Below are 21785 nucleotides of genomic sequence, written 5' to 3' on the forward strand. Positions count from 1 at the left end.
TCAGCCTGTCAGTGCCTCAGCGGTCACCAGAGCCCCGCCTCCTCCCTCACAGCCGAATCCCACGATTAGCTTGGGGCATTGTGCCAAGCCAGCATGCAAGCCAACCACTCACACACACATGACCACACATGTGCTGGCACACATGTCTGTGATGCCAAGGGGGGACCCTGCCAACAGGGGTCCTGCCCCAGTATCCCCAGGACAAAGAGCCCACCGAAGGTACCCCAGACCCAGGTACTTGGGCCATAAGGGGCTGTGGGTGGGAGGGGTCTCGGCCAGCCCCAGCACTGGGTCAGCCCAGGCTGCCCAGAGGGGCTGAGAGGCTTGGCAGAGCTGGGCAGGCCTGGAGTTGGCCTCGAGGGAGGGACCAAGTATGGGAAAAGTGGGGTCAGGGCCATCTTCACAGAGGGGACAACACAGAGAGCATTGCAGGGAACTGCTCCAGGAGGTCTTCTGTCCAGGAGGGGTTAGGGGCCTGGCGGGGTGCATGGTGCTTGGGGCACTGGACAAGGTCTAGAGGCCAGGTTAAGGTGGGACAGTAGGCAGGGCCCCACAGGAACAAACACTTGGGCTAGGGCTTTGGGAAGGCAGAGGGACAGGAGCTCCCAGTGAGGAAATGCCCCAGCTCAGGGTGGTGAGTGAGACTCAATGCCTGTGTCGGGGGGCAACAAGGTGGCCGGGATTGCATGGGAGGAGGTGGGTGCCCAGCCTTCCTGCAAGGCACCCAGGAAGGAGCCCCCAGCTCCCTGGGGCCAGACCAAACTCCTCCCCCCTCAGTTGCTCACTCAGTTCAGCAAGGAGCTGCCACACACAGGGGCTGGGCCCAGGGCCACCTCCAGGAAGTACTGCTGGGCCTGGCGGACAGGCCTCCCTGGGTCTCCCTCTCTTCATCTTCCTTGGCCTCCCATCCACCATTCTGACATCCTTTCATGGGTCCTGAGGTCCCTTCAGGGTGGCCCCCAAATCAGGCCTGATTCCAAGATGGGGGAGGGGAGGCCAAGCCCCTCAAGGCCCCTGGCCAGGCTGGGGAGCATCTCCAAGGCTGACAGGGAGCAGGTGGGCCCCGCTGGAGTACACCACCCCCCCCCCACCCCCCGCCGCCACCGGCTGCCCTCACTCACCCACTTCTCCCACTTACTGCATGGAGAGGGGCGGCCCAAGCCAGGGTCCCTCCTTCCCCTCCCAGGGCAGCTGCTACCTTCCCTGCAGGGGCACCAGCCTCACCTCAGCAGTGTGCTGGGCCCTGCAGCTCCTCCGAAGCAGGCCCCTAGCTCCAATAACACCCTGGCGGGGGGCCAAAATACGTGTGTGGCCCAGAGACCCCCGCCCTCCCCATAGCTGGGCCCCCCACCACCCAGGTCACCCCCATCCTGCCAGGCTGCTGCCCCACAGCCTCTGAACCACATGCCACAGGCTCCCTTGCATCCCAAGACAGAGCTACGCTCCCTGGCCTATGAGGGTTGTTCCCAGACCCCTGTCCAGCACCTCTCCCCCGCCAGCACTGGACCCACATGGGCACCAAGCCAATCACTTTTTCCCGCCATCCCCTACGCTGCCCTCAGCACGCCCTGCTGAGGCCTCTGAAGACCCCTGGAACGGCCTCAGCCTGAGCAGCCAGCTTGGGGCCTGCCAGGGTGCCTGGAGGGGAGCCAGTGGTGCCCCCCAGCAAGGCCCCCATTCAACCTACAGCCCATGCCCTGCACAGGTGGCATGCTGGCCCAGGGGCCCCAGACCAGAGCAGAGGGCATCTGGGAGAGAGCACAGGGCCCACACAGGGCCAGCCGGCCGGAACCATCCCAGCCTGGGGAGCAGACGACCCTGCCCAGCCACTGTGTTGACACAGGTGGCCTTCTGAAAGGCTGACATCAAACCTTTTTCCTCTTTCTTGCTCTCCTTGAGGAGAGGGCCCAGCAGGGGCAGCGTTGGGCACAGACATCTGAGCTCGCCTGTTTGCCTCTCCACCATGTGGGAAGTGCTAGCCAACAGTGTCCGAGGGACCAGGGGGTACCACCCCAGGGGTCTGGTCTCCACACCTGGAAGTGATGTGTCCAGGGCAAGACTGACGGCAGAGCCTGGGTCAAAACCCAGGCTGCACCCAAAAGGACTCCCTCTCCCTCCAGACAGCTCCCAAAGCCAGGACTCACCCGGCACCAGGATGGCAAGCTGCCAGGTGTCAGAAGTCTCTCGATCTCAGGGGCTGAGGAGGAGGGTCTGGGCACCGAGCCAGGCCCTGTCCCCTAACGACCCTGATCCCAGACCAGGGCCAGCCCCTCCCCCGACCAGTGCACTGGGATACCAGCTGCCAGCCCACGGGGCGGAGGCCCACCAGCCACAGTGGGAGGCAACGTGGGTTGGCCAGTGTCTGTGTGTGACGGCAGCACTGAGCCACAGGAGGGGACACGGAACCCCAGCTCCGGGTCTGGGCCAGCCCTGGGCTCCTCCCCGTGACACAGACATCGCCCTGGGGTCCCACCAGGGGTGGGCTAGACCTGCAGGCGTCCTCATGAACAGCCTGGATGCCATCCCTAGCCATCCGGGGCTCCACTGGGAGTCTGGGTCTAGTCACTGTCACAGGTTCGTGAATTCCACAGAACAGAGTAACCAACAGCCATGGGCGGGCGATGGCGCAGGACAGGCAGAGGCCCAGCCTGGTCCTTTAAACACTCCTGCAGCTGCGGAACCCCAGGGCAAGGCGGGGTTCCTGCCTGGTCAGCAGCAGGGTCTGGGGGCAGAGAGAAGCAGAAGCTCGCCAGGGAATATGAAACCACAGACGGAAAGAACCTGGCGGGACCACATGTGGCCTAGAGAGAAAAGGGAAGCAGTGCGACTTCCCCCTCCGGCCCCTGCACCCCAGTGCCCCCACTCCACCAGTCAATTACAGGCCACCGGATCCACCCATCTCAGCCTGTAATCTGAGACCAAAGACAATTAGTTAGGAGGCCCCACCCCAAGCACAGACAGCATTTAGCCTCTGGGAGAGGGATCTGCTCCTCGCCCCAACTAGTGACTACACCTACCTCACACAGGGAGGTTGAGGCTGGGGAACCACTGCAGCTCGCCTGAAACCGACCAGGCCTGGGTTTGAGTCCTGGCAGGTCTGATCGGCTTACCTCCTTCTCCCCCCTCCCCTGGCCCCCAGCTCCACCTGCAACCAAGGCAGGCTCTAGGCACCGGAGGCTCCTCAACAGGGAAGAAAAGCTTATTCCCCCCAGCTAGGAGGCCAAGACAAGAAGCTGGGTGCCTGTTGCTGAAGCAAGAAGGACTAAGGTATGACATCAGGAAGGACTTCCTGCTCACAGGAAGACAGCCCCAGTGGCAGAGGGCCTGGTACCTCAGTGTGGCCCTGCCCAGATCAGAGAACGGACTGCATGGGAGGGCGCTGGAACCCACAGCCTTTCCCCAACACTGCACCCCCCCGCCCACGTCGGGGTGACCATCAGCTCTGGTCCCCAAGATGTGGGTATGAGGCAGGCAACGGGAAGGACACTGTGATGTTCCCAGAATGGCCCAGGTCCCGGGATGGCTCAACTGCAACAGACCTCTCCTGGGGAAGAGGGGCATATGCCATATGGACCCCTCCCCAGGCTGCCAGCCCACCCCAGTGCCTTCCAATTCAATCTCTTCTGCTCCACTCGCCTGAGCTGGTGCCAGGCCCCCGGGCATCCTGCTCTGCCCCAGCTGCTGGCACTGCCTCCCAGTGTGGTCCCTCCAGGGGCTGCTGGGTACATGGCCTTGGGCACACACAGGCATGGACCCAGGGAAGCCCAAAGGGCAGAGGCGGCGTCCCACACGGCTCCTTGCAGGGCTGCATCTCAGGTCTCCCTACCAGGGGGACCCCTCAGCTGTGGGAAGGACTGACAGGCGCCACATCCAAGTTGGGGGTGGGGTGTGAGGGCAGGGACTGGGCTATCGGAGGGGCTTGGAGGGAGGCTGCATGTCAGGCACTCAGTGGGTCAACTGGGGGGCAGGAGGGTGGCCTGAGGTTCAGGTCTCAGTGCCCCACCCTAAGCAGACTAAGTCACGCCCCTACCTGCTCCCCAGCATCCTGGGAAGCACCGAGGGTGAGTAACCTGCCAAAGGTGTGTCCCCGAACCTGGCTCTGGAGGGCGGTCCCAGAGGGCCTTGAGGCCATGGTGCTAAGGCCTCTAGGGGCGAAAGGGGCCCCCTAGCTGGGCCAGCCCCCTGGGCCCCGAGGACAGGGTCCAGGTTTCCTCCTGCCCTGTGCCTCCCCGAGAAGGGCCCTGGCCCACTCCAGGCTCACTCTGCTGGCTGTGACCTCAAGCATTCTCCAACCCAAGGGTGACGCATCCCCTCCCACCCCACCCCCAACCGGTCTGAGCAGCCGCGGGAGGTGGTGGAGCTGCCCAGACTTGCCCTTCCCTGCCTCCTGAGGCTCCCAACCCACGGCCCCGGAAGTGGATCGCTCTCCCATGGCTGCACCTCCCCCCTCGGGTGGCTGGACACGGCTGGATAATCCAAAATAATTCCTCCTTGGCAGGCGGCCGGCGCGAGAGGGGGACCGCATTCCAAACCCTTGTTTTTCTCACTGACTTCCCTCCCTTCCTGGGGCAAGGAACCCCTGGCCCAACCTCAGGCCTCTCCTCATCCCTCAGACAGAGATGAGACCCCAGTAGGTACGCGGGGAGGAAGTGGGAAGCTCAGACCTGCCGAGCCCACCTGCTCGGCCTCAGTCTTCTCTGGGAATTCCTAAAGGCTGACACACCACAAAAAACACCCAGCAGGCCAGCCAAGCCGATGCTGACCCTGCCTCCTAGAGACTCTCACTCAGGGCAGAGGAGGGATATCCCAGTCCCCTCTCTGCTGGACGGTTCCTGTCCACTCTCAGGCTCTCAGACAGCATCTCCCTTCCATGCCAAGGTAACATCTGGGCATGCGGTCAGGGGGAGGCCCCCCACCTCTGGGCAGCCATGTTCCCCACTCTCCACAGGGCCCAGCCCCAGCTGGGAGGGAGCATGAGGGCTGAAATCAGACAGGAAAGTGGGAGCGCCCCAGGGTCATCACAGGCCCAGAGAGCCCTCTAAGGCCCGGACATTCCACTAGCTTTGGGGCCCAGCTTCACCCCCATCCTGACCCCGCGACAGGCCACCATTGGCACAGATAGACCCCTTCCTTCCTTTTCCAAGTTGCTGGGAAGAGAAGCCCAATGACGCAGCAGGAAGCTCTGGGGCTCTTAAGCTCAGGGATCCCTCAAATCTGCCAAGCAGCCTGAGCAGAGTGGTGGGAAGGGCCCATCCAGGAGGGCTTCCTGCAGGAGGAGGTACGCACAAGTGCAGGCGAGAGGGTGTGGGGCAGGGCCCAGGCACTGAGTACCCCACCCCTTGTCCCCCTCCGCAGTTCTGAGACTTCCTGGGTCCCAAGGTGTTCACCCAAACACCACACCAACAAACCACACCAGGAACTGTCGAGCAGGCCCTGTGGAGAAGCAGACTCCCGTCCCCAGGACTTGCCAGGAGCTGAGCAGACCCTAGTCCCCTGAAACCCGGAACCTGCACCCACCTTCCAGCCCGGTCAGGCAAGACCAAGGACTCACAGGGTGCTCCTCGCCCACGCTCTCCTCACTAGGAGTCCCAAAGGTGAGCGGGCTGCCAAGGCCTGACCGCGGATCCAGCCCCCTGGGGAAAGCCCGGGCTCAGCCGCCCCGGAACCGCGACCCGGTGGGTAGGGGCCCGGGGGCCCGGAGCTCTTGCACAACGAGGACTATCTCCGTCCAGTGCATGGGTCTTGGTGGCTGGAGAGGTGGGGGACATGGGCGGCGAGGGGCGGTCGGGAGCCAGAAGGGGTCTGAGAGGCTCCAAAGGGACGCGGGCGGCGGCAGAGGGCGCAGCGCCGGGCTGGGGACCCTGGGCCCGGCCAGGCTCGCGCCCCCGCGCCGCAGGACTCGCCTGCCACCTGGAAGAGCGCGGGGCGGGAGCGGCCCAGCCCAGATCGAGGGACACAGGACGGCGGCCAAGGCCCGAGCAGCCCTCCGCGGGCCGGCACCCGCCCAGGTCCCCGCGCCCCGAGAGGACCAGGCGGGCGCAGCGGCGCTGACGGCGAAGCCTCCCGACCAGCGCTGCCGCTCCGCGGGCCCCAAAACCCGCCTCCGTACCTGCACGTCCGAAGCCGAGGCTCGATGGCGCCCAGGCCGCGATCGGCGCTGCGCTCCGGCCCGCGCGGCTGCCATGGAGACGGGCCTTTGTGTGGCCGAGGAGGGGCCGGAGCGCGGGAGCAGCGGCCCCGCCCCCGACGGGGATAGGGGGGCGGGGACGGGAGAGGGGGAGGGGAGGTGGAGAAGAGGGGAGGTGGAGAGGAGGGGTGGCGGGCCGGCGCTCCACGCCCCCGCACCCCCCACGGCCACAGTGGGTCCACCGCCTCGCTGGGGAGGTTCGGCCCGGTTTCGGCCCAGGTTTACCCAGGCAGCGAGCGCCCCTCGGCCTGGGCACCACCCTTGGAGCGCCCCGGGCCACAGGGAGGCCCAGGCCTGGGCTCTCCACTCGGCACATGGGGAGGGCACCCCGCCCTCGTGGCTGATTCTGAGGCAGGTTGGGCACCGGCACCCCAACTCTGGGACTGGGAATAGGCTGGCCACACCCTTGCCCTTTCCGGGGGGTGGAGGCTGCTGGGCCTTGACCCCTTCCCTGGAGCCTCACACCCCAACCTCCTAGGGAAAGGGGGCGCCTGCCAGGAGTCCCCTTACAACCCATCCTTGGACCCCAGCTGCCTTCCTTTCCCTCGCCCACCCCCAGCGGGCCTCTGGGAACCCACACCCAGGACCCAGAAGCCGTCCCTAGGTGACTGGAGGTAGTGGTGACAGACAGCCTCTCCCTGGGGGTTCCAGCTTTGGACTTGAGATCACTCCACTTCTGGCCACTCCAGCCCATCTGCCCTGGTCCTGATGCCCCTGGGGCCCCCTGAACTTCAGAAGCGGTGGGGACCCTCCCTGGGGCCAGCTTTCGTGTGTGCTCCCTCCTGCTGCCCCTCACGCAGTCTCCAGTCATAGGACAAGGTGTGGTGAGTATCAGCTGGGGACTGAGGGAGGTCGTGGGACCATCCCCCAAACCCTAACCTGCACCCCCACACTGGGACACCCCTGCCCTCTTTGGGGACCTATCCCCTACCCAGACTTGTCCTCTTCTTGCAGACAGTCCACTTCCTCCTGTCTCCTCCCCTAATGCTCAAGAACACCCGGCCACTGGGGCATCGACGGGAGGATGTCACTCATTAGTTCTTTCAGCATCTCGCTGAGCTCCCAGCCCCAACCAGCCAGGCCAGACCTTCACCCCTTCAGCCCTGAACTGCATCCACAACACGGCCCACCCAAGCCCCCACCACAGGGCACCCTAGAATTGTCAGGGTCTGACAGCAATGCCAACTTTTTATCAAAAAAGGAAGTTACAAGACAAGCTTTGTGTCACAGAAGGGCATTTTAATACCAAAAATATGGGAAGGCTACTATCCCAGACTAAAAGGGAGTCTTTAAATAGAGCGCAGGAAGCTTGGGGGTGAACACTGTCCTTCCTGCCCCTAGAGCTGCCGATGGGTAAACTCTGCCCACCTCCACCCAGAGCCGCCCCCAGGCCCTGCACACGGCCCCTCCAACCTCGGGAGCCTCAGTGACTGACCACAGCACCCTCCTGGACCAACTGGGTCCTGCCTATCCAGGCCCCCCTGCCCACAGGCCTCTCTCCACCCATCTGCCCCTTCCTCCCTCCTCACTGCCTGCCCCCAGCCCAGTGGGGAGACAGAGGCTCAGCCAAGCCAGAGCTGACCTGATCCTGGGATAGACCGAGGGGACTTCTGGGGGACAGGATGGAGCTGGCAGGACTCCATGCCTAGCCCCTCCACCCCACTGCTGCACTGTACTCGGAGGCCTCGTCTGTGCAGAGGGGTCAGGGCAGGAGGAAGAAGGACCCTCCGTGGCTCCAGGTACTCCAGGGGAGCGGCTGCCTCCACCCCTACACTTCAGCCTTGGAGTGTCCCTCCCCTGAGCCCCTGCCCTCCATGGTCCTGAGGACAAGCTGCTGTGAGGAACAGCTGCACGGCCTCAACCAGAGCCCTCGGGGAAGACAGGGAATCAGGAACCTGGCTGTGTCTTCTTGGACTGATGGAGGCCAAGGGTCCTGGGAGCTCCGCGGAGGCCACCTTGCAGCCTCTCCCCTGCAGCCTGTGGTGCCCCAGCCCTCCATCACATGCAGCAGCCCTCAGAAAGTCAAGCGAGGTGACCGTACAATACGGGGAACACAAGCTGGAGTGATATTTGGGGCATACCCCTCATGCATGGGGTCACAAGCATAAGAGGGCCCAGACCCAGGCCTGGCACCATCTCTGGCCAGCAGAAGAGAGCTGTGAACAAGGGCAGCCGCAGGCAGGACCTCCATGGTCCCCTCTGCCCCTTCTTGTGGAGTCAGAGAGCCAGCCAGTCACAAAGAAGGTGCTAGCACCTCTGCAGACATCCCTGGAGAGCACGCTCTCGACAGGGAGTCCGCCCCTCCAGACCAGACCGCCCGGGGCAAGCTGACCAGAGTGGCATTTGGGTCCAACATGGTACCTTTCTCACTCAGGTCCCCAGCTTCTCCCTTCTGTAAAAATGCATTTACTGCCCCTGCCTGCCCCTGTCTTATCTGTTTAGTTGCAGTCATGTCCTTGGACCCTGTACCAGGCTGGGCTCAGCTGTCTGTAGAATGGGGACAGTGACAGGCTGTCCTAGGTCATGGTCAGGGCTGGACCAGGCAACATGGGCATTTCTGGAACCAGCACACAGTGGTGTCTAGTGCCTCTGCTAAACGCAGCATGGGGGAGTGGAGGAGTCAGGGAGCACTCCATCTGGGGCACAACTGAGTGGGGCTTCTGAGAAGGAAGCCCCTTCCCCAGCCTGCATGCGCGCTGCCAGGACCGGACTCAGGGAGACGTTTGGTGTGGGAAGTTGGTTGGAGGTCGGAGGTCGGGAAACTTACCGCAGGCCTGCAGCTCTAGGCCCACGCCTCAAGCCCACCCTCCCACTGGCTGACAGTGCTGTCACTGTGCCGAGCGTCACAGCACTGGTGTCACATGGGGGGTGTCCCCTCTGAGGGCTGTTCACTCCTTGCAAGGAGCTGGTGCCCCAAGGTTGCAGGGGCTGTGGAGGGCTGCCACGGGGGGTGAGGGCGGGCTGCACGTTGGGTGGACGGACACAAGGTGCGTGACTCAAGTGCCTATGAGCTGAGACACAGCGTGGGGCAGAATAAATGAGATGGTGCCCGTGGGGTTGTTCCAGGAGTGAGACCTAGACAATGCTCTGCACCCTCCCAGAGGCGGGCTGGGCCCCACACCGCCCCCTAGTGGCCTCCCAACAAACCAAGGGGCAGAGCTCCTCCCCCAGCAAAGTGGCCTCTGCCCTTCCAAAGCCCATGACTCTACGCGAGGTACCGCCCAGGCCCAGGCAAGATGGGTGGGTGAGCTGTGTGAGGACAGGGGTCTGCCTGTCAGCTGCCTCCTTCTGTCTTGGGCTGGGCAGCCTGGTGAGGCTACAGGATACAACAGACACAACACCTAGGGTCCACAGGGCTTGGGCAGATGGGCACCTGGAGCTAGCGGGTGGCCTTGGGCCCAGACCGGCAGGGCTCACTGCTGGCTCCGCCCCCCCCAGCCTGCAGCCATGCAGAGGACAGGTGGGGCCCGGGGACGGGCAGAGGCGGGTGAGGCTGTGGCCAGCACATAATCCACCAACAGTGAGGGGCCAGGCTGCGGTTTCAAATGTCACCTTTACTGCTGGGACGATGGTAGTGCCGGGCAGGGGCCAACCCGGGAGCAGCAGGGAGCCTGGTGGGGCTGCCTTTCCCTGGGGAAGGGAAAGCTCAGCCAGCCCAGGCCCCCAGAGGCAGTCAGACCCCTGGACCACATCCCTTGGCCCCGTCCTAGGGAGGGCACAGGACAGCCTGAAGGTCTTTGGGCAGGGAGCCGATGATGGTCTCGATGTACAGCTGTGCCCGCTGCAGCGTCGCCTCCTTCACAGGGAGCTGGTGGCCCTGTGCCCACACCTGCAGGGGCAGTGTTGGTCAGGGGCAGGTGACCTCCATGCCCAGCTGGCCAAGGTTGGGCAGAGCCGGGAGGCATCTCACCAGCTTCTCCCGAAGTTTCAGGACCAGGTCCACGATCTCCACCTCGGACTTGTCCTTCATCCAGGCCTCGATGTTCTGCTGGGACAAGATGGGGCTATCCATCACTAAGGCCCTCACCCAGCCCTGGGCCCATGTCCCCCTACTCCCCCAGCCCCTGCCCTGGGCCTGCACTTCCACTACCTTCCCCCTCAGGCCCCTCACCGCCTCACAGATGGCCTCGAGGTGCAGGGCCTCCAGCTTCTGGACCATCTCTTTGTGCCGCTGCCGGTACCAGCCATCAAAATGTGGGGACTTGAAAAACCTCCTATGGGTGGTGAGAGGCAGTGGCTGGGGGGCTGACCCCGTGTGCCAAGGGGTGGGTATGGGCAGCCTGTGCCCACCAGCAGCAGAAGCCTCAAGACCCTCATCGGCCATCCACCCACCTGTAGAGGCCCAGCCAGTCACCCTTGAGGATGCAGGTGAGCTGGGGCCCCGCGTGCTCCAGGCTACACAGGAAGTCATCCTGGCGGAAGGGACGGATCTGGGGAGGGGTCTGAGACAGGGGCCAGGTAAGCCTGTGTGCCTGGGTGGGCATAGCCTCACAGTCCCTGCACCTCAGCTGGCCAAGAGCCTCCCCAGACACACTCCCCATCTGAGGACCCCAGCCCCTACCGTGCCTGGCACAGATCCCAGGACAGTCCTCCCAGAGAGAGAGCCTCGAGCCCCTTGGTGTGGCCCCCATTTCTCTGTCCTGTGAGGGATGGCTGGCAGGTGTGGACACAGCTTGGAGCCCTGGGAGATCCTGAACACCTATGACCTCCTCCCGTGTCTGCTCCCAGACCTTCCCTCCTCTAGAATCAGGAGGGAAACCCACCCTCCCAACCCCTCCCTGGAGCCCCACCTCGACCCCCACCTTCCAGGGCATGATGCTCTTCTGCAGGGGCATGAGGCTGGTCATGTAGTGCTCCTGGTGGGGAGAGGAGTGAGCTTGGCGCCCCAGCCCCCTGCCCCCTGTCCCCATCCCCTCCTGCCCTGGGCCTCACCAGGGGGATGATGAAGCTCTGTGTGAGCTCCAGGAGGTGCCGCCTCAGCAGCGCGGTCTGCATGTCTGACGGCCGCTTCTTCTGCAGGCCCTGCTGGGGAGGAATGGGCTCAGCCCCAATGCAGCCCCAGCCACGTGCACTCCTTCACACACACCAGGCACACCTCCCCTGCCCCCTCAAGCCTCTCCCCAGTTGGTACCTTGAGCAGCCGTTTGAGCAGCGCCTTGTCTCGGTGGAGGTGGGCCGTGTATGCAGTGTAGAGGCCTGGCGGGAGGGCAGAGCTGTGCCCTGTTCCTCAGGGACCTCCCTCCCACACTCCCACAGCCCCACCTGCTCTGGCTGCACCTGCACCTCTGCCCTGATCCCCATCAGGTGAAGCAGAAAACATCCCGCCCCCTGAGGCCTCAGAGCCGCTGCCTGGGTCCTGGAAGGAAAGGACGGGGCTGGCCTGAGGGCCACACACCTGGCTTGGTGTCAAGGGTTTTCAGCCTTGAGGGCTTTTTCAGCTTAACCTGCTTAGGAAGGTCCCCTAGAAAACACGCCCCGTGATCGAGCCTCAGTGCCACAGCTCATGGCCCGCAGACTCAGACCCCTCAAAGCCCCTGGCTGGGTGGGCCTCTGAGCCCCCACCCACCTCCCCAGAACCCCTGGGCAGAGGCTGGGCCAGCTTCACCTGACATCCTGGGCTCCCCGACACGAAGGATGTGGGGCCAGTGCTGGAGCATTTTGATAAAGAAAGGGTTTGTGACTCCCAGGACCACGTTTGGTCTAGAGAGGAGAGAGAGAGAAGAGGCAGAGGCAGGCCTGGGGTGGCGGAGCGCAGGTGGGCAGGGAGGATGTGGGCACTTACGGGGCCTGTGTACGCGTGGTGAACTCCCTGAACTCGCTGTCATGGATGGTGAAGTAGGGGCGGTAGTCACAGCAGAACTTCAGGGGATGCAGGCAGCTGCGGGGTAGGGCATGGCGGGGGCGTGAGCACGGCAGGGCCCAGCCCGACGCCCCCTCCCACTGCTGCCCGGCCTACCGGGTCAAGGCCAGCACCATCTCCGAGGACATGGCAGGCGAGGGCGCCAGGACCACCAGGGGCTCCCCGAGGAGCATGAGCTCCCACAGCGTCTGCACGTGGGCCAGCACAGGCTGGAAGCACCTGACGTGGGGCAGAGGCAGTCAGGGAGGCCCAGCAGGGGAAGGCTCCCAGCACTCAACCCCCAGTAGGCCCAGGCAGCTCCCCAGGGCCCAGGCAGGCCCAGCTCCATGAATGCTGGGCACTGCCCCAGAGGGGAGACGGTGGTGAAGACACGTGCAGATGCCGAGGACATGTCTAGGGCCATCCCATGCTCTGACAGTCCACCTGCAATGGCCTGGCCCCGTGCCCCATGTGCCTAAGCCGGCAGCCTGGGCTCCTGCTGGGCCCAGCATGGAGCAGGACAGTCTCCAAAGCCCAGGTCCCTCACAGACTTGCCCAGAGAGGGGCAGCCTCAGGGAGCAAGTGTCTCCTAACACAGCCACTCTCCTCCCTGCACCTGCCTTCCAGAACTTTCCTGCCCACTGTGCCCATTTCCTCTGGGTGCAGACACTGGGGCATTGGGTTCCTCTTCTGTACAACTGTTCCTCATGGAACTGGCCTAGGGTTAATTGCTGATGGGCAGTCCCCCCAGTGGCCCTCACCCTGCACAGGCCTGAGCCTCATGGGCTTACTCACTGTCTACCTGGGCAGCAGGCAGTAGGGGCTCACCTGAACAGGTCTAGCTCATGCACGCTGGAGAGGACCACTGGGGCTGGCAGCAGGTTCTGAGAGGAAGGGTGGGTGGGGTCAGGCCAAGGACGAGGCGGGCACCCTGCAAGCCCCAAGCAGCAACTCACCCCGGGAGAGCTCTGGGGGCCGCAACCCCTGCCCCACATGCCTCCCCACTACCACCCCTTGCACCACAGGAGAGAGTAGGGGGCAACCAGCCCTGCATCAAGACACAGACCCCTGGCTTTGCCTGGGGTTTGGCCACCCCACAGGGACCCTGCAGGGCAAGTGGGGAGGCTCAGGCAGGTGGGAGGGTTGAGGCAGGTGGGGCACCACTGGCCCAGGAACGGGGGCCCCACCTCGTGGCCACACTGCTTCGGAGCACTAGATTCAGGCTTGTCCACCCTGGAAGGGATGCGCACCTGGGAAATGAAAGGAGCAGCTGCTAGCTGAGAATAGGTTTCTCCATAAACCTAGGGCCTTCCTGCCCCAGCTGGCCAGCCCTCACCTGGAGGATGACTCCCATGACAGGCAAGTTCAGGGTCTGCCCGGGCATGGGGGCCGGCCACTGGTCAATCTCATTGCACACTGTAGACACAGGAGGCCAGCGTCAGGAGCCTGCCCCATGCAGAAGCTGCCTGCCAAAGCCACCAGGCACTACAGCTGGGAAATGACACCGCTCTGGCTGCACCTGACAGCCACTTACCTGCTTCCAGGCAGGGGGCGAGCTTGTCAAAGTACTCAGGGGCGATCAGGCTCAGCAGCGCCTGGAACAGCCGGACAAAGGGCAGGCGGGACACCAGCACCAGAGACTGGAGGCCCCATAGGGCCAGTGAGATGTCACGCCAGCCACTCAGGAGCCTGCAGAGACCCCTGAGGCCTGGCTCATACAGAGTCAGCCCAAGGCAGCACGTCCTACCAACTCCATTGGACAGCTGTCCCCAGGAATGGCCCAACTTGGAGCCCAGGGTTATTAGACATGAGGAAATCCAAAGGCTGCCCCAGAAGGGGGGCACCTCAGGTGAGAGCAGAGTGGGGCTGGACCTGGGCCTTCAGAGGGAAATGCACGTGGCTGAGACCCTGGGAGGACCTCCCCGGGGTCAAGGAGCTTCTGCTTTTGGTGTCTGAGTTCAAGACTGTAGTTGTCCTGACACTGAAAGTGTGGTGAGGGTCCCCTCCAGCCAGCAGCAAGGAGCGGGGATGTCGTAGGCCCAGAGACAGAGAGCCATGGGTGCTGTGCCAGGTGAGGAAGGAGCAGCGGGGCCCATTCCTTGGAGGGACTGCAAGGAGAGCTGGACACAGTGGCACCCCCCCAGGCAGGGTGGCCCTTGTGATCTGAGCAGGGGTCTGCAGAAGGAGTGGGCACTCCTGGAGGCTCAGGACCTCCTAGCCCGTCAGTCCTTCCCAATGGCCACCAGCCCCCGCCTCTCAGTGGCAGCAGCCCAGGGCAGCCAGGCGCTCACCTTCTGGAAGTAGCCCCTCTTCACAGAGCTGTCCTTCACCTGCCTGAAGTACACGTAGCCAAAGTAGTGTGCCGGCTCCCTCTGGAAGGAGCAGGTCAGCCAGGCTGCGCCACTGCCGTGCCCCCTCCTGCTGAGGCTGTTCCACACTCTCCCCAGCCCTGGGGGTCAGGCCCAGGGGTCCCTGGCTCAGACAGAGGGCAACATCTCTACAGGGAACATCTCTGCAGACAGTGGTAAGCGGCTCAGGGGCCCAGGAGCACCCAAACCAAAGGCGTATGGGGCCTCTGCACATCACGCACACACGGTGCTCAGGAAAAGCTCCAGGGACCCTGGTGAGTCCCCAGAAGAGCTGGCTCATCCCCAGTCGAAGCTGGGGTTGGCCACCGCCTCTCCTTCCACACAGGGCCCAGGGACCTTCAAGTAAAAAGGCTACTCATGCCAATCCTACCCCAGTCTTGGCGCAGGCTGGAGGGGCAGCCCAGGCTCACCTGCAGTGACACGGGAGCCCCAGTGTCATAGTGCCTGTCGTCGTGCCAGGGGCTCCTCTGCCCTCCACACTGACGAATTCGGAAGCTGAACTGAGTGTCCCCCAGGCAGCCTGGGAAGAGACGCAGCCCCCGCCATGCTGTGTCAGGGCTGGAGCCTCTCTTGCCAGCACCTGGGGGTGGAGACCAGGCCCCCCCTGGACTCTAAGTGCCCCAGAGAGAAAGTCCGGCTGGGTCTGCATCTCTAGTGGAAGTCCCTGGGTCCTAATTCCTGCACACCTAATTCCCGCCTGCGAGTTTTAGAGTGAACTTAGCCCACAGAGAAGCGTCTGCTATGAGCGAGCACAGGTGGGGATTGGGAGACCCAGTGTGCGGCCCAGCCTCTGCTGCTCCCTCTGCCAGACACACCTCTTTTCACACAAACTGGGTGAACCTAGCTGCCACTGCTGCAGGGTGGGATTTGGGGTATCTCCAGAGAGCGGGAGTGGGGCTGGCAGGCTGGTGGCTGTGATGCCCCTGGCCCAAGCCACAGGTGCTCTTGGATGGCCTCATCTCCCCACCTTCTTCCTCTTACCCCCCAGCCCCAGAGCCGGGGAGAGTTGGGGTCATCTACCTGAGTGGGAGTCAGGAAAGGACAGGTAGCAGATGCTGCTTTTCTGAAACACACGAAACCCGGTGAGGGCTGGCTCACTCCTGGGTGATGTCTGCTCCCAAGAGGGCCGGGACCCACCTCCTTGTCCGTGAGCCGGAAGTCACTGGGGTACACCAGCTGTGGGGGACAAAGAGTACTTGGTGATGTCGGCTGGGCAGGTGTGGTGCCTGCCGGGCTGCAGGTGAGTTCCTCTCACCTCCCCCCACCCTGCCATTGCCATCTCCCTCCTCAAGCACAGCCTTGTTGGCTAAGACCCTCCTGCCCTACCCCTGCCCCAGGCCCCTCTCAGCACGAGACCAGTCATCCCTCCCTTGGCCTTGGCCACCACACCTGAGCGGGCTCCCTGACACCTTTCTTGCACCCCTTGCCTTGGGGCCACTTGCCTAGACTGTGGCTGGGCCTCCCTGCTTCCACCATCCCCACAGCCTGTCCCCACAGCTTCAGGGAGTGGCTGTTCAGAGCCCTCCCGTGGCCTCCCCTCTCGCTTGGAGTGGTCACAGGGCCCTGCCTCCCATACCCTCTCTGCCTCCCAAACTCCACCTCACCCAGCTGTCCACTGGAGGGTCTTTGGCACACCATTCTCTCTGCCTGCCCTCCCAGACTGGGCCTGGCCAGCCTCATCTCCCTGTCTTTACTCAGATGTCACTTAACACGGTGGTGTCCCTGCCTCTTGACAGGAGCTTGAGCATCTTCACCCCAAACCCCACTAGTCAGGAGCTTCTGGCCTGTGCTATCTGGAGCGCGAGCCCCAGGAGAGCACCCTGGGCCCTGGCAGTGTCCAGTGAGTGTGCCCAGCTGGACGAGCTCTATACCGCCTGGGAGTGGATGGTCAGTGAAAGCAGAGACACCAAGTGACAGGCTCTGAGTGATCTAGCAGACAGGCCACACTCTAGAGCAGGCAGCAGCCTGAGGCCCAGATCTCAGGCCCAGTGGCTCTGGTGTGTGGCCAGAATGGATTTCCTCATAGGATCCCCCAAAGGCAGGGAGTCCAGAGCCCCCACTCCCAGCAGGCCCCCAAGGTCTCTCCTGGGAGCTGGTATGCCTTGGGCTTTGCTACTGCCCTGTCCTGTGTTCAGACGCACTGGCCAGCTTTTCCAGGTAGTAGCTGTGCCGGGAGCCCTTGGTGGGCCAGGAGCCGAGGGCCTGCACGCATGGACACCATCCTCAGGCCACCTGCCAAATTTCTACACTGAGGAGTTGGATTTTGGCTGCAACGAGGCTTCTGGGATGTGTCCTGAACCCCCGGGCAGGGGGAGGGGCTGCACTCAGGGATCCGTGCTGTTGGAATGATGCAGCTTCTGGGATGTGCCCTGAACCCCCGGGCAAGGTGAGGTGCTGCACCCAGGGATCCATGCTGTTGGAATGATGCAGCTTCTGGGATGTGTCCTGAACTTCCAGGCAGGGTGAGGTGCTGCACCCAGGGGTCCGTAGCATTGGAATGACGCAGCTTCTCGTCCTTGTTTGCTCTGGGCTTGCTGTTGTGGTCCTATTCTGCCTCTTCTGTTGCACACCAAATGTCCTGAGAACAGGGACAGTGTCCCAGGCTCTTCTGCCTCCCAGCCCCTGGCAGAGAGTGAACCCTCACCAAACACATATATGTGGAGTGTGTGAAAACATCTATGAGGTATAACAGAACAGGTGGGTCATGTGGAAACCTCAAGGAAATGTCAGCTAAGGAGGCATCAAGAAGGAAGGGCCAAGAAGAGGAAGAGGGACAGAAGGGTATTTGTCTGTGGGGCTGGACCCACAGCAGCAACTTGGGACAGCTCCGAGGCAGGCAGGGGCCACAGGACCACTCAGGCCATGCCCTCGTGTGTGTACATTGGGGAGGACCAAGGAAAAGTAGGTGCCTGGTGGCTGGACAAGGCCATGATGGGCCCTCTGCACTGAGGTCAGGGGGTCTCAATCTGGTTTGAGAAGGCCACCTTGACCTCCAAGCTCCACATCCATGCCCAGGGGTCCCATTAAAACACTTGACAGGGGAAACCGACATCCACGGGCTAGTGCATCCTCTCCTGGGAGCTGAGGCCAGAGGTCAGGGTGACTAAGTTGGGCCATGCCTCAGTGAGGGGAAAAATGAAGCAGACCCTCAGAGAGAGGGAGAGAGTAAGGAGTTTGCTGCATGATGACCCCCCTGCCCTCCAGGCCCATGAAGGTCTCTTCCTTTCCACCTGAGCCAGCCCACATGGGCAGCTGCTCCTGGAACCCAGTTGTCCGAGGAAGACAGATGCAGTGGACATTGCTGTGAGAAGGTACCTCTAGGACAGGGCTGCCTAAAGTGAGGTCTGGGTAGCCCAGGGCTCCGCAAAGTACAAGCTGCCTTCTTCACTCTCATCTTCTCACCTGTGTGCAGTGCAGTTTCCAGAGGCTGTGGCAGCCTGTCGTGGGATAGCGGCTGCAGAGGCTGATGTGAGAATCCAGTGGCCTTCTATTTGGCCAGACGTTAAAAAGGTTGTAAAAGTGTCAAATGATGCCACTTTTCTCACTAAATTTTGTTTTGGAACATGTGGTTGTTTTCATAAAAACCTGTCATTTACATATATATGTGTGTGTATATATATATATGTGTGTGTATATATATATATGTGTATATATATATATATGTGTGTATATATATTTTTTTGGAGGAGGATTAGCCCTGAGCTAACTGCTGCCAATCCTCTTCTTTTTGCTGAGGAAGACTGACCCTGAGCTAGCATCTGTGCCCATCTTCCTCTACTTTATATGTGGGACACCTACCACAGGGTGGCTTTTGCCAAGCGGTGCCATGTCCACACCCAGGATCTGAACTGGCAAACCCCAGGCCACCAAAGCAGAACTTGCGCACTTAACCGCTGTGCCACTGGGCCGACCCCCCTGCCATTTATATTAATACATTAGATATTTAGTGGGGTTTTTTTACAATAGATTAATATTTTAAAATTTTCTCAGTTTTAATTCCTAGTAAAGATCGACAGATGTAACCCACACAGAAAGCTCTCTGGTCCTCAATCATTCTTAAGACTGTGAAGGCTCCTGAGACTGTGCAGTGCAGGAGCTGCAGCTGGCAGGACGTGAAGAAGGGGCTCTGGGCCCACTGGCCACTGCTCACTCCACAGGCTTCCTGGCTTAGCGGGGTACTGAGGTGGATTTCCAAGAGCTGAGACGGTGGAGCCAGGCCTTCAGCTGATCTGCTCGTTCTTGTCCTCCCACCGCCTCGCCCGTCCTCTTCTCAAGTCTGACCGCTGCCTCGCCTGCAGGTTTCAATGCACCCATCTGCACGGGACCCCCCACATCCTGTGCGTGCTGGGGCTCCTGAACCACCTATTCCCCGTGTCTCTAGCACAGAATGTGAACTCCCGGAGGGCAGGGCCTGTCTTCTCACCTAACTCTGTGTCCCCCCATAGCCAGCACAGTACCACAGGGACTGGCTGGTGGCAGCTGCTCAATAGTTGATTTACTGAATGAATGACAGGCAGCTCCTTGTCTTGGCTTTTCTCGGGGAGGGATTACCAGAAACAGTCCCCTCTCCCCCTCTGGCTGCCTCCTTCTCATCCTCCAAGATCTGGCCAAGCCCTGCTCCTTCCTCTGAGATGCGTCTGTCCATGGAGCTCCTGGAAGGCAGCCCCTAGGTCTTCCGTCCATGTCCCAGGACCATGTGCAGTACCAGGGTCTTTGTGGCGCTCAGCCATGCTGAGCTGTAAATAAGCCAGCACGAGGCAGGTGCTCCCTGAAAGCCTGTGGGCTCACCTGGAACGCCCCCCGATCTTCCCCATGACTTCCAGGAGAGGCAGGACCAAGAGGCAGCTCTGATGAGGGCTTTGGGGCCACGCCACCCAATGAGTCCACGGCCCCATTTCTGCACAGACCAGATGACTTGGAGAGGCTCAGGGCACTACTATGGAGCATTTCAGAGGTGCCCTGGGTGCCCAACACCCCAGCCCTGAGTTATGCAGCCTCAGCAAAGGCTCAGGAGCCCAAGCACACAGAGCCTTTAACAGTACTTGCTTTGAATTCGCTCTCTGAATGGTTAAGTTCTAGAAAACTATACATGAGAATCCCTCAGGAAACAGAAGAATCTCAACTCCTCTTGTGATTTTATGGGGAACAATTTGGGCAACGGTAAGAATGTGGGCTCTGTGACGTTGGGCAAACCACATCACCTCTCTGTGTTCAGGTCCCTTCCTCCCTCAAGCCGGGCTGTCATAATAACACACACCTGGTGCGGCTGTGTGTGATGGAAAGGGGTCTCCACAGAGCTGGGCACCGTGCCAGGACCCAAGAATCCTCGCTAAGTCAGCCCTTCCCGTTTAGAAGCTTTGGGAAGGGCCTGTGGAGTTCAGCAGGGCCTTGGAAAACATCCCCTCATCCCAACACTGCAGTAGCCTTCCCGAGGGTGGCCACTGAGCATCTTGGCCAAAGCAGTCACAGGGTGCACTGCCTCTCAGGGTCTCAGAAAGTTCTTTCTGACAGTGTGCTGAAGTCTACCTCCTGGCCTCCCCTGCACTGGTCAGCTCCCTGCTCTGTGTTGTGGCCTTCTGGGCGTAGAGAAGACCATCCTGATGGGCCTGCAGGGGCCTCCCTCCCTGAGTCTGCCACAGAGAAGCTGGAGGAAAATAAGCTGCCCATGTGGGCAGGGGTGGAGAGGCACCCAGGCTAGGCGAGCCGGGTGCACCTGGTGAACAAAAAGATGACTAGTGTTCCTGGAATGTGACCCACAAGGGTCTGATCTAATTCTAAGTGAACGGGGAGCTGTCGAAAGATTTGAAACAGGAGAGCCACAACGGATGGACTTTGGGGGACAGTTAGGTGGGGGTGACAGCAGAAGTGATGGATCTGAGATCCTTGTCGCAGGTGGAGCTGTCAGCCTTGCGGACAGATGGGAAACAAAGTGAAGGGAGTGGAGGAGCCAAGGGTGACCCTTGGGATTCTGGCTGGAGCAACTGAGGGGGTAAGGCACCACAGCCAGTGTGGGGACACGGGGAGAGGAGACAGGTGTTTACTGGGGAAAAATCAAAGCCCTTCTCTCGTCCGTCCAGAGAAGTCTTGGCAGCTACATTCCCTGCCTTTGCCCAGGGGCGCACCTTTCCGGAGGCGAAAGGGAGGAAGAGAACGGCTGGGGTCTGCCCGCGGGCACCTTGCACGCAGAAAGGTCGCGGGCCGCCTGCCTGGGGCGACGCCTGTGCTGCCCTCGCAACGCGGGAGGAGGAGGGCGCCCCCGCCCCGCCCCGCCGCGCCGCGCCCCGCCGCGCCCCGCCGCCCCGCGCGGCCCGCTCACCTCCAGCGCCTGGCCCAGCTCCAGGTCGAAGGTGACCACGCACACGCACTCCAGCCAGGCCGAGAAGCGCGCCCAGGGCGCCGCCGGAGCCCGCACCCCGGAGGACCGGGCGCCTGGGCGGCCGCGAGCCCGGCGAGGCCCGGCGCCTGACAGCGCGTCCATGGCGGCGGGCGGCGTCCGGCCGCGCGTTGCCTGGGGAACGGCCGGCAGGCGTTGCCGGGGGAACCGCCTGGGGGGGTGGGGGGGGGGCTCGGCCGGCGTCGGGACGGCGCCGCGGAGCAGTCGAGCGGCCGCCGCGGACCAGAGGGGCCCTGACGCGGCCTCGCACGCCCCTCGCGGCCGGAGGAGCGCCGTGCAGCTGGGCCGTGCCGAGCCCACCAGCGAGAAGAGCCCGCTCGGGCCAGAGCGGCCGGGGGGCGGGGGGGCCGGAGGAGGGACTTCCGGTGGGGCCTTGTGAGACCCGGAGAGTCGGCTCAGGCGGGGTTAGGGCCCCGGGGCAGCTGCGGGTGCGGGGTGGGGCCAGCTCGGCGCGGCTGTGGCGCGGAGGCCGCGGAGCTGTCTGCCCGCCGTCTTAAGCCAATCCATTGTTGCTGAGCCCGCAATCCACCGGCCATCAGACTCTAATCCCTCCGCTGGAACGTTCTGAAGCGATTCCGGCTCTCCCTGGGGTGGCGTCTAGGCGTGGGTCCTGCAGAGGGTGTCGCGTCCTGGGTCCGTGTCTGACCACCGGCGCCTTCGTCTCCATTGGCCTGGTCGTCCGGGCGTGCGGCTGCGCCCGCCGCGTGCCCTCTGCCTCGTGCACCCGGCGTCCCACGGGCTGTCCCGCTCGCCGTTCAGACCGATGTGATGCGGGTCACAGCACGCATTCCGCTGTGCCGGCGTGTTCGCCGCGGTGGGGAGGCGCGGCTGAGGGGCGAGTACCCGTCCCTCTCCAGCCTCCTCCCTCTGGCCTTGCCTCTTCTAGTTCTCCCTGCTGGCACAGCCCCTGGCCCTCTGAAATGTGGCCGCAGAGTCCCCACCAGTGTCACACAGCTGAGTCTAGAAGGGCGAGTTTGGAGCAGAGACGATAACTTA

At 62.6% G+C, this 21785-nt stretch overlaps 2 protein-coding genes and 1 long non-coding RNA gene across 34 annotated transcripts in view; 1 reads left to right on the top strand and 2 right to left on the bottom strand.

Annotated features, from left to right (window-relative positions):
* Positions 1-6503, bottom strand: part of PLXNB2 (plexin B2) — a 31519-nt gene extending 25016 nt beyond the window's left edge. For 3 of the 9 annotated variants that reach the window (XM_070599258.1, XM_070599263.1, XM_070599255.1), the window contains exon 1: positions 6110-6200. Coding sequence is in view for 2 of the 9 variants with exons in the window: in XM_070599249.1 (XP_070455350.1) it covers positions 6110-6503 (394 nt within the window). In the remaining 7 variants the exon portion in view is untranslated. Of the gene's footprint in view, positions 1-5517 lie in introns of all 9 variants that reach the window. The other 6 variants (XM_070599249.1, XM_070599248.1, XM_070599250.1 and 3 more) reach the window with 5 other exon arrangements.
* On the top strand, positions 2994-8601 carry LOC103559488 (uncharacterized). Of its 5 annotated transcripts, none has more exons than XR_011534497.1 (4): positions 2994-3267; positions 5356-5594; positions 6747-7011; positions 7142-8601. It is a non-coding gene; the product is annotated as an uncharacterized lncRNA (long non-coding RNA). The 5 variants fall into 5 exon arrangements; XR_011534501.1 differs by lacking the exon at positions 2994-3267 and adding an exon at positions 4742-4878 and having other exon boundaries at positions 6839-7011; positions 7142-7403; XR_011534498.1 differs by lacking the exon at positions 2994-3267 and adding an exon at positions 5145-5278.
* A 1120-nt stretch (positions 8602-9721) lies between these two features.
* Positions 9722-21474, bottom strand: DENND6B (DENN domain containing 6B). 20 transcript variants are annotated; one of them, XM_070599276.1, is made up of 20 exons: positions 20712-21474; positions 15533-15571; positions 15416-15458; positions 14806-14915; positions 14318-14398; positions 13561-13666; positions 13363-13442; positions 13214-13276; positions 12855-12910; positions 12144-12266; positions 11970-12065; positions 11793-11887; positions 11583-11648; positions 11319-11383; positions 11120-11209; positions 10990-11043; positions 10520-10629; positions 10299-10401; positions 10098-10172; positions 9722-10016 (listed from the first exon to the last, which is right to left on the bottom strand). In XM_070599276.1, the coding sequence occupies exons 1-20, from the start codon at positions 20871-20873 to the stop codon at positions 9894-9896; spliced, it is 1740 nt and encodes a 579-aa protein (XP_070455377.1). In that variant the 5' UTR covers positions 20874-21474; the 3' UTR covers positions 9722-9893. The 20 variants fall into 20 exon arrangements, with proteins under 20 accessions (XP_070455377.1, XP_070455376.1, XP_070455369.1 ...); XM_070599275.1 differs by having other exon boundaries at positions 10098-10175; positions 20712-20981; XM_070599268.1 differs by having other exon boundaries at positions 10098-10175; positions 10278-10401; positions 20712-20981.
* Positions 21475-21785: the final 311 nt, after the last annotated feature.

This window comes from Equus przewalskii, chromosome 29, assembly GCF_037783145.1.
Source record: "Equus przewalskii isolate Varuska chromosome 29, EquPr2, whole genome shotgun sequence".
In the NCBI taxonomy this organism is placed as follows: domain Eukaryota; kingdom Metazoa; phylum Chordata; class Mammalia; order Perissodactyla; family Equidae; genus Equus; species Equus przewalskii.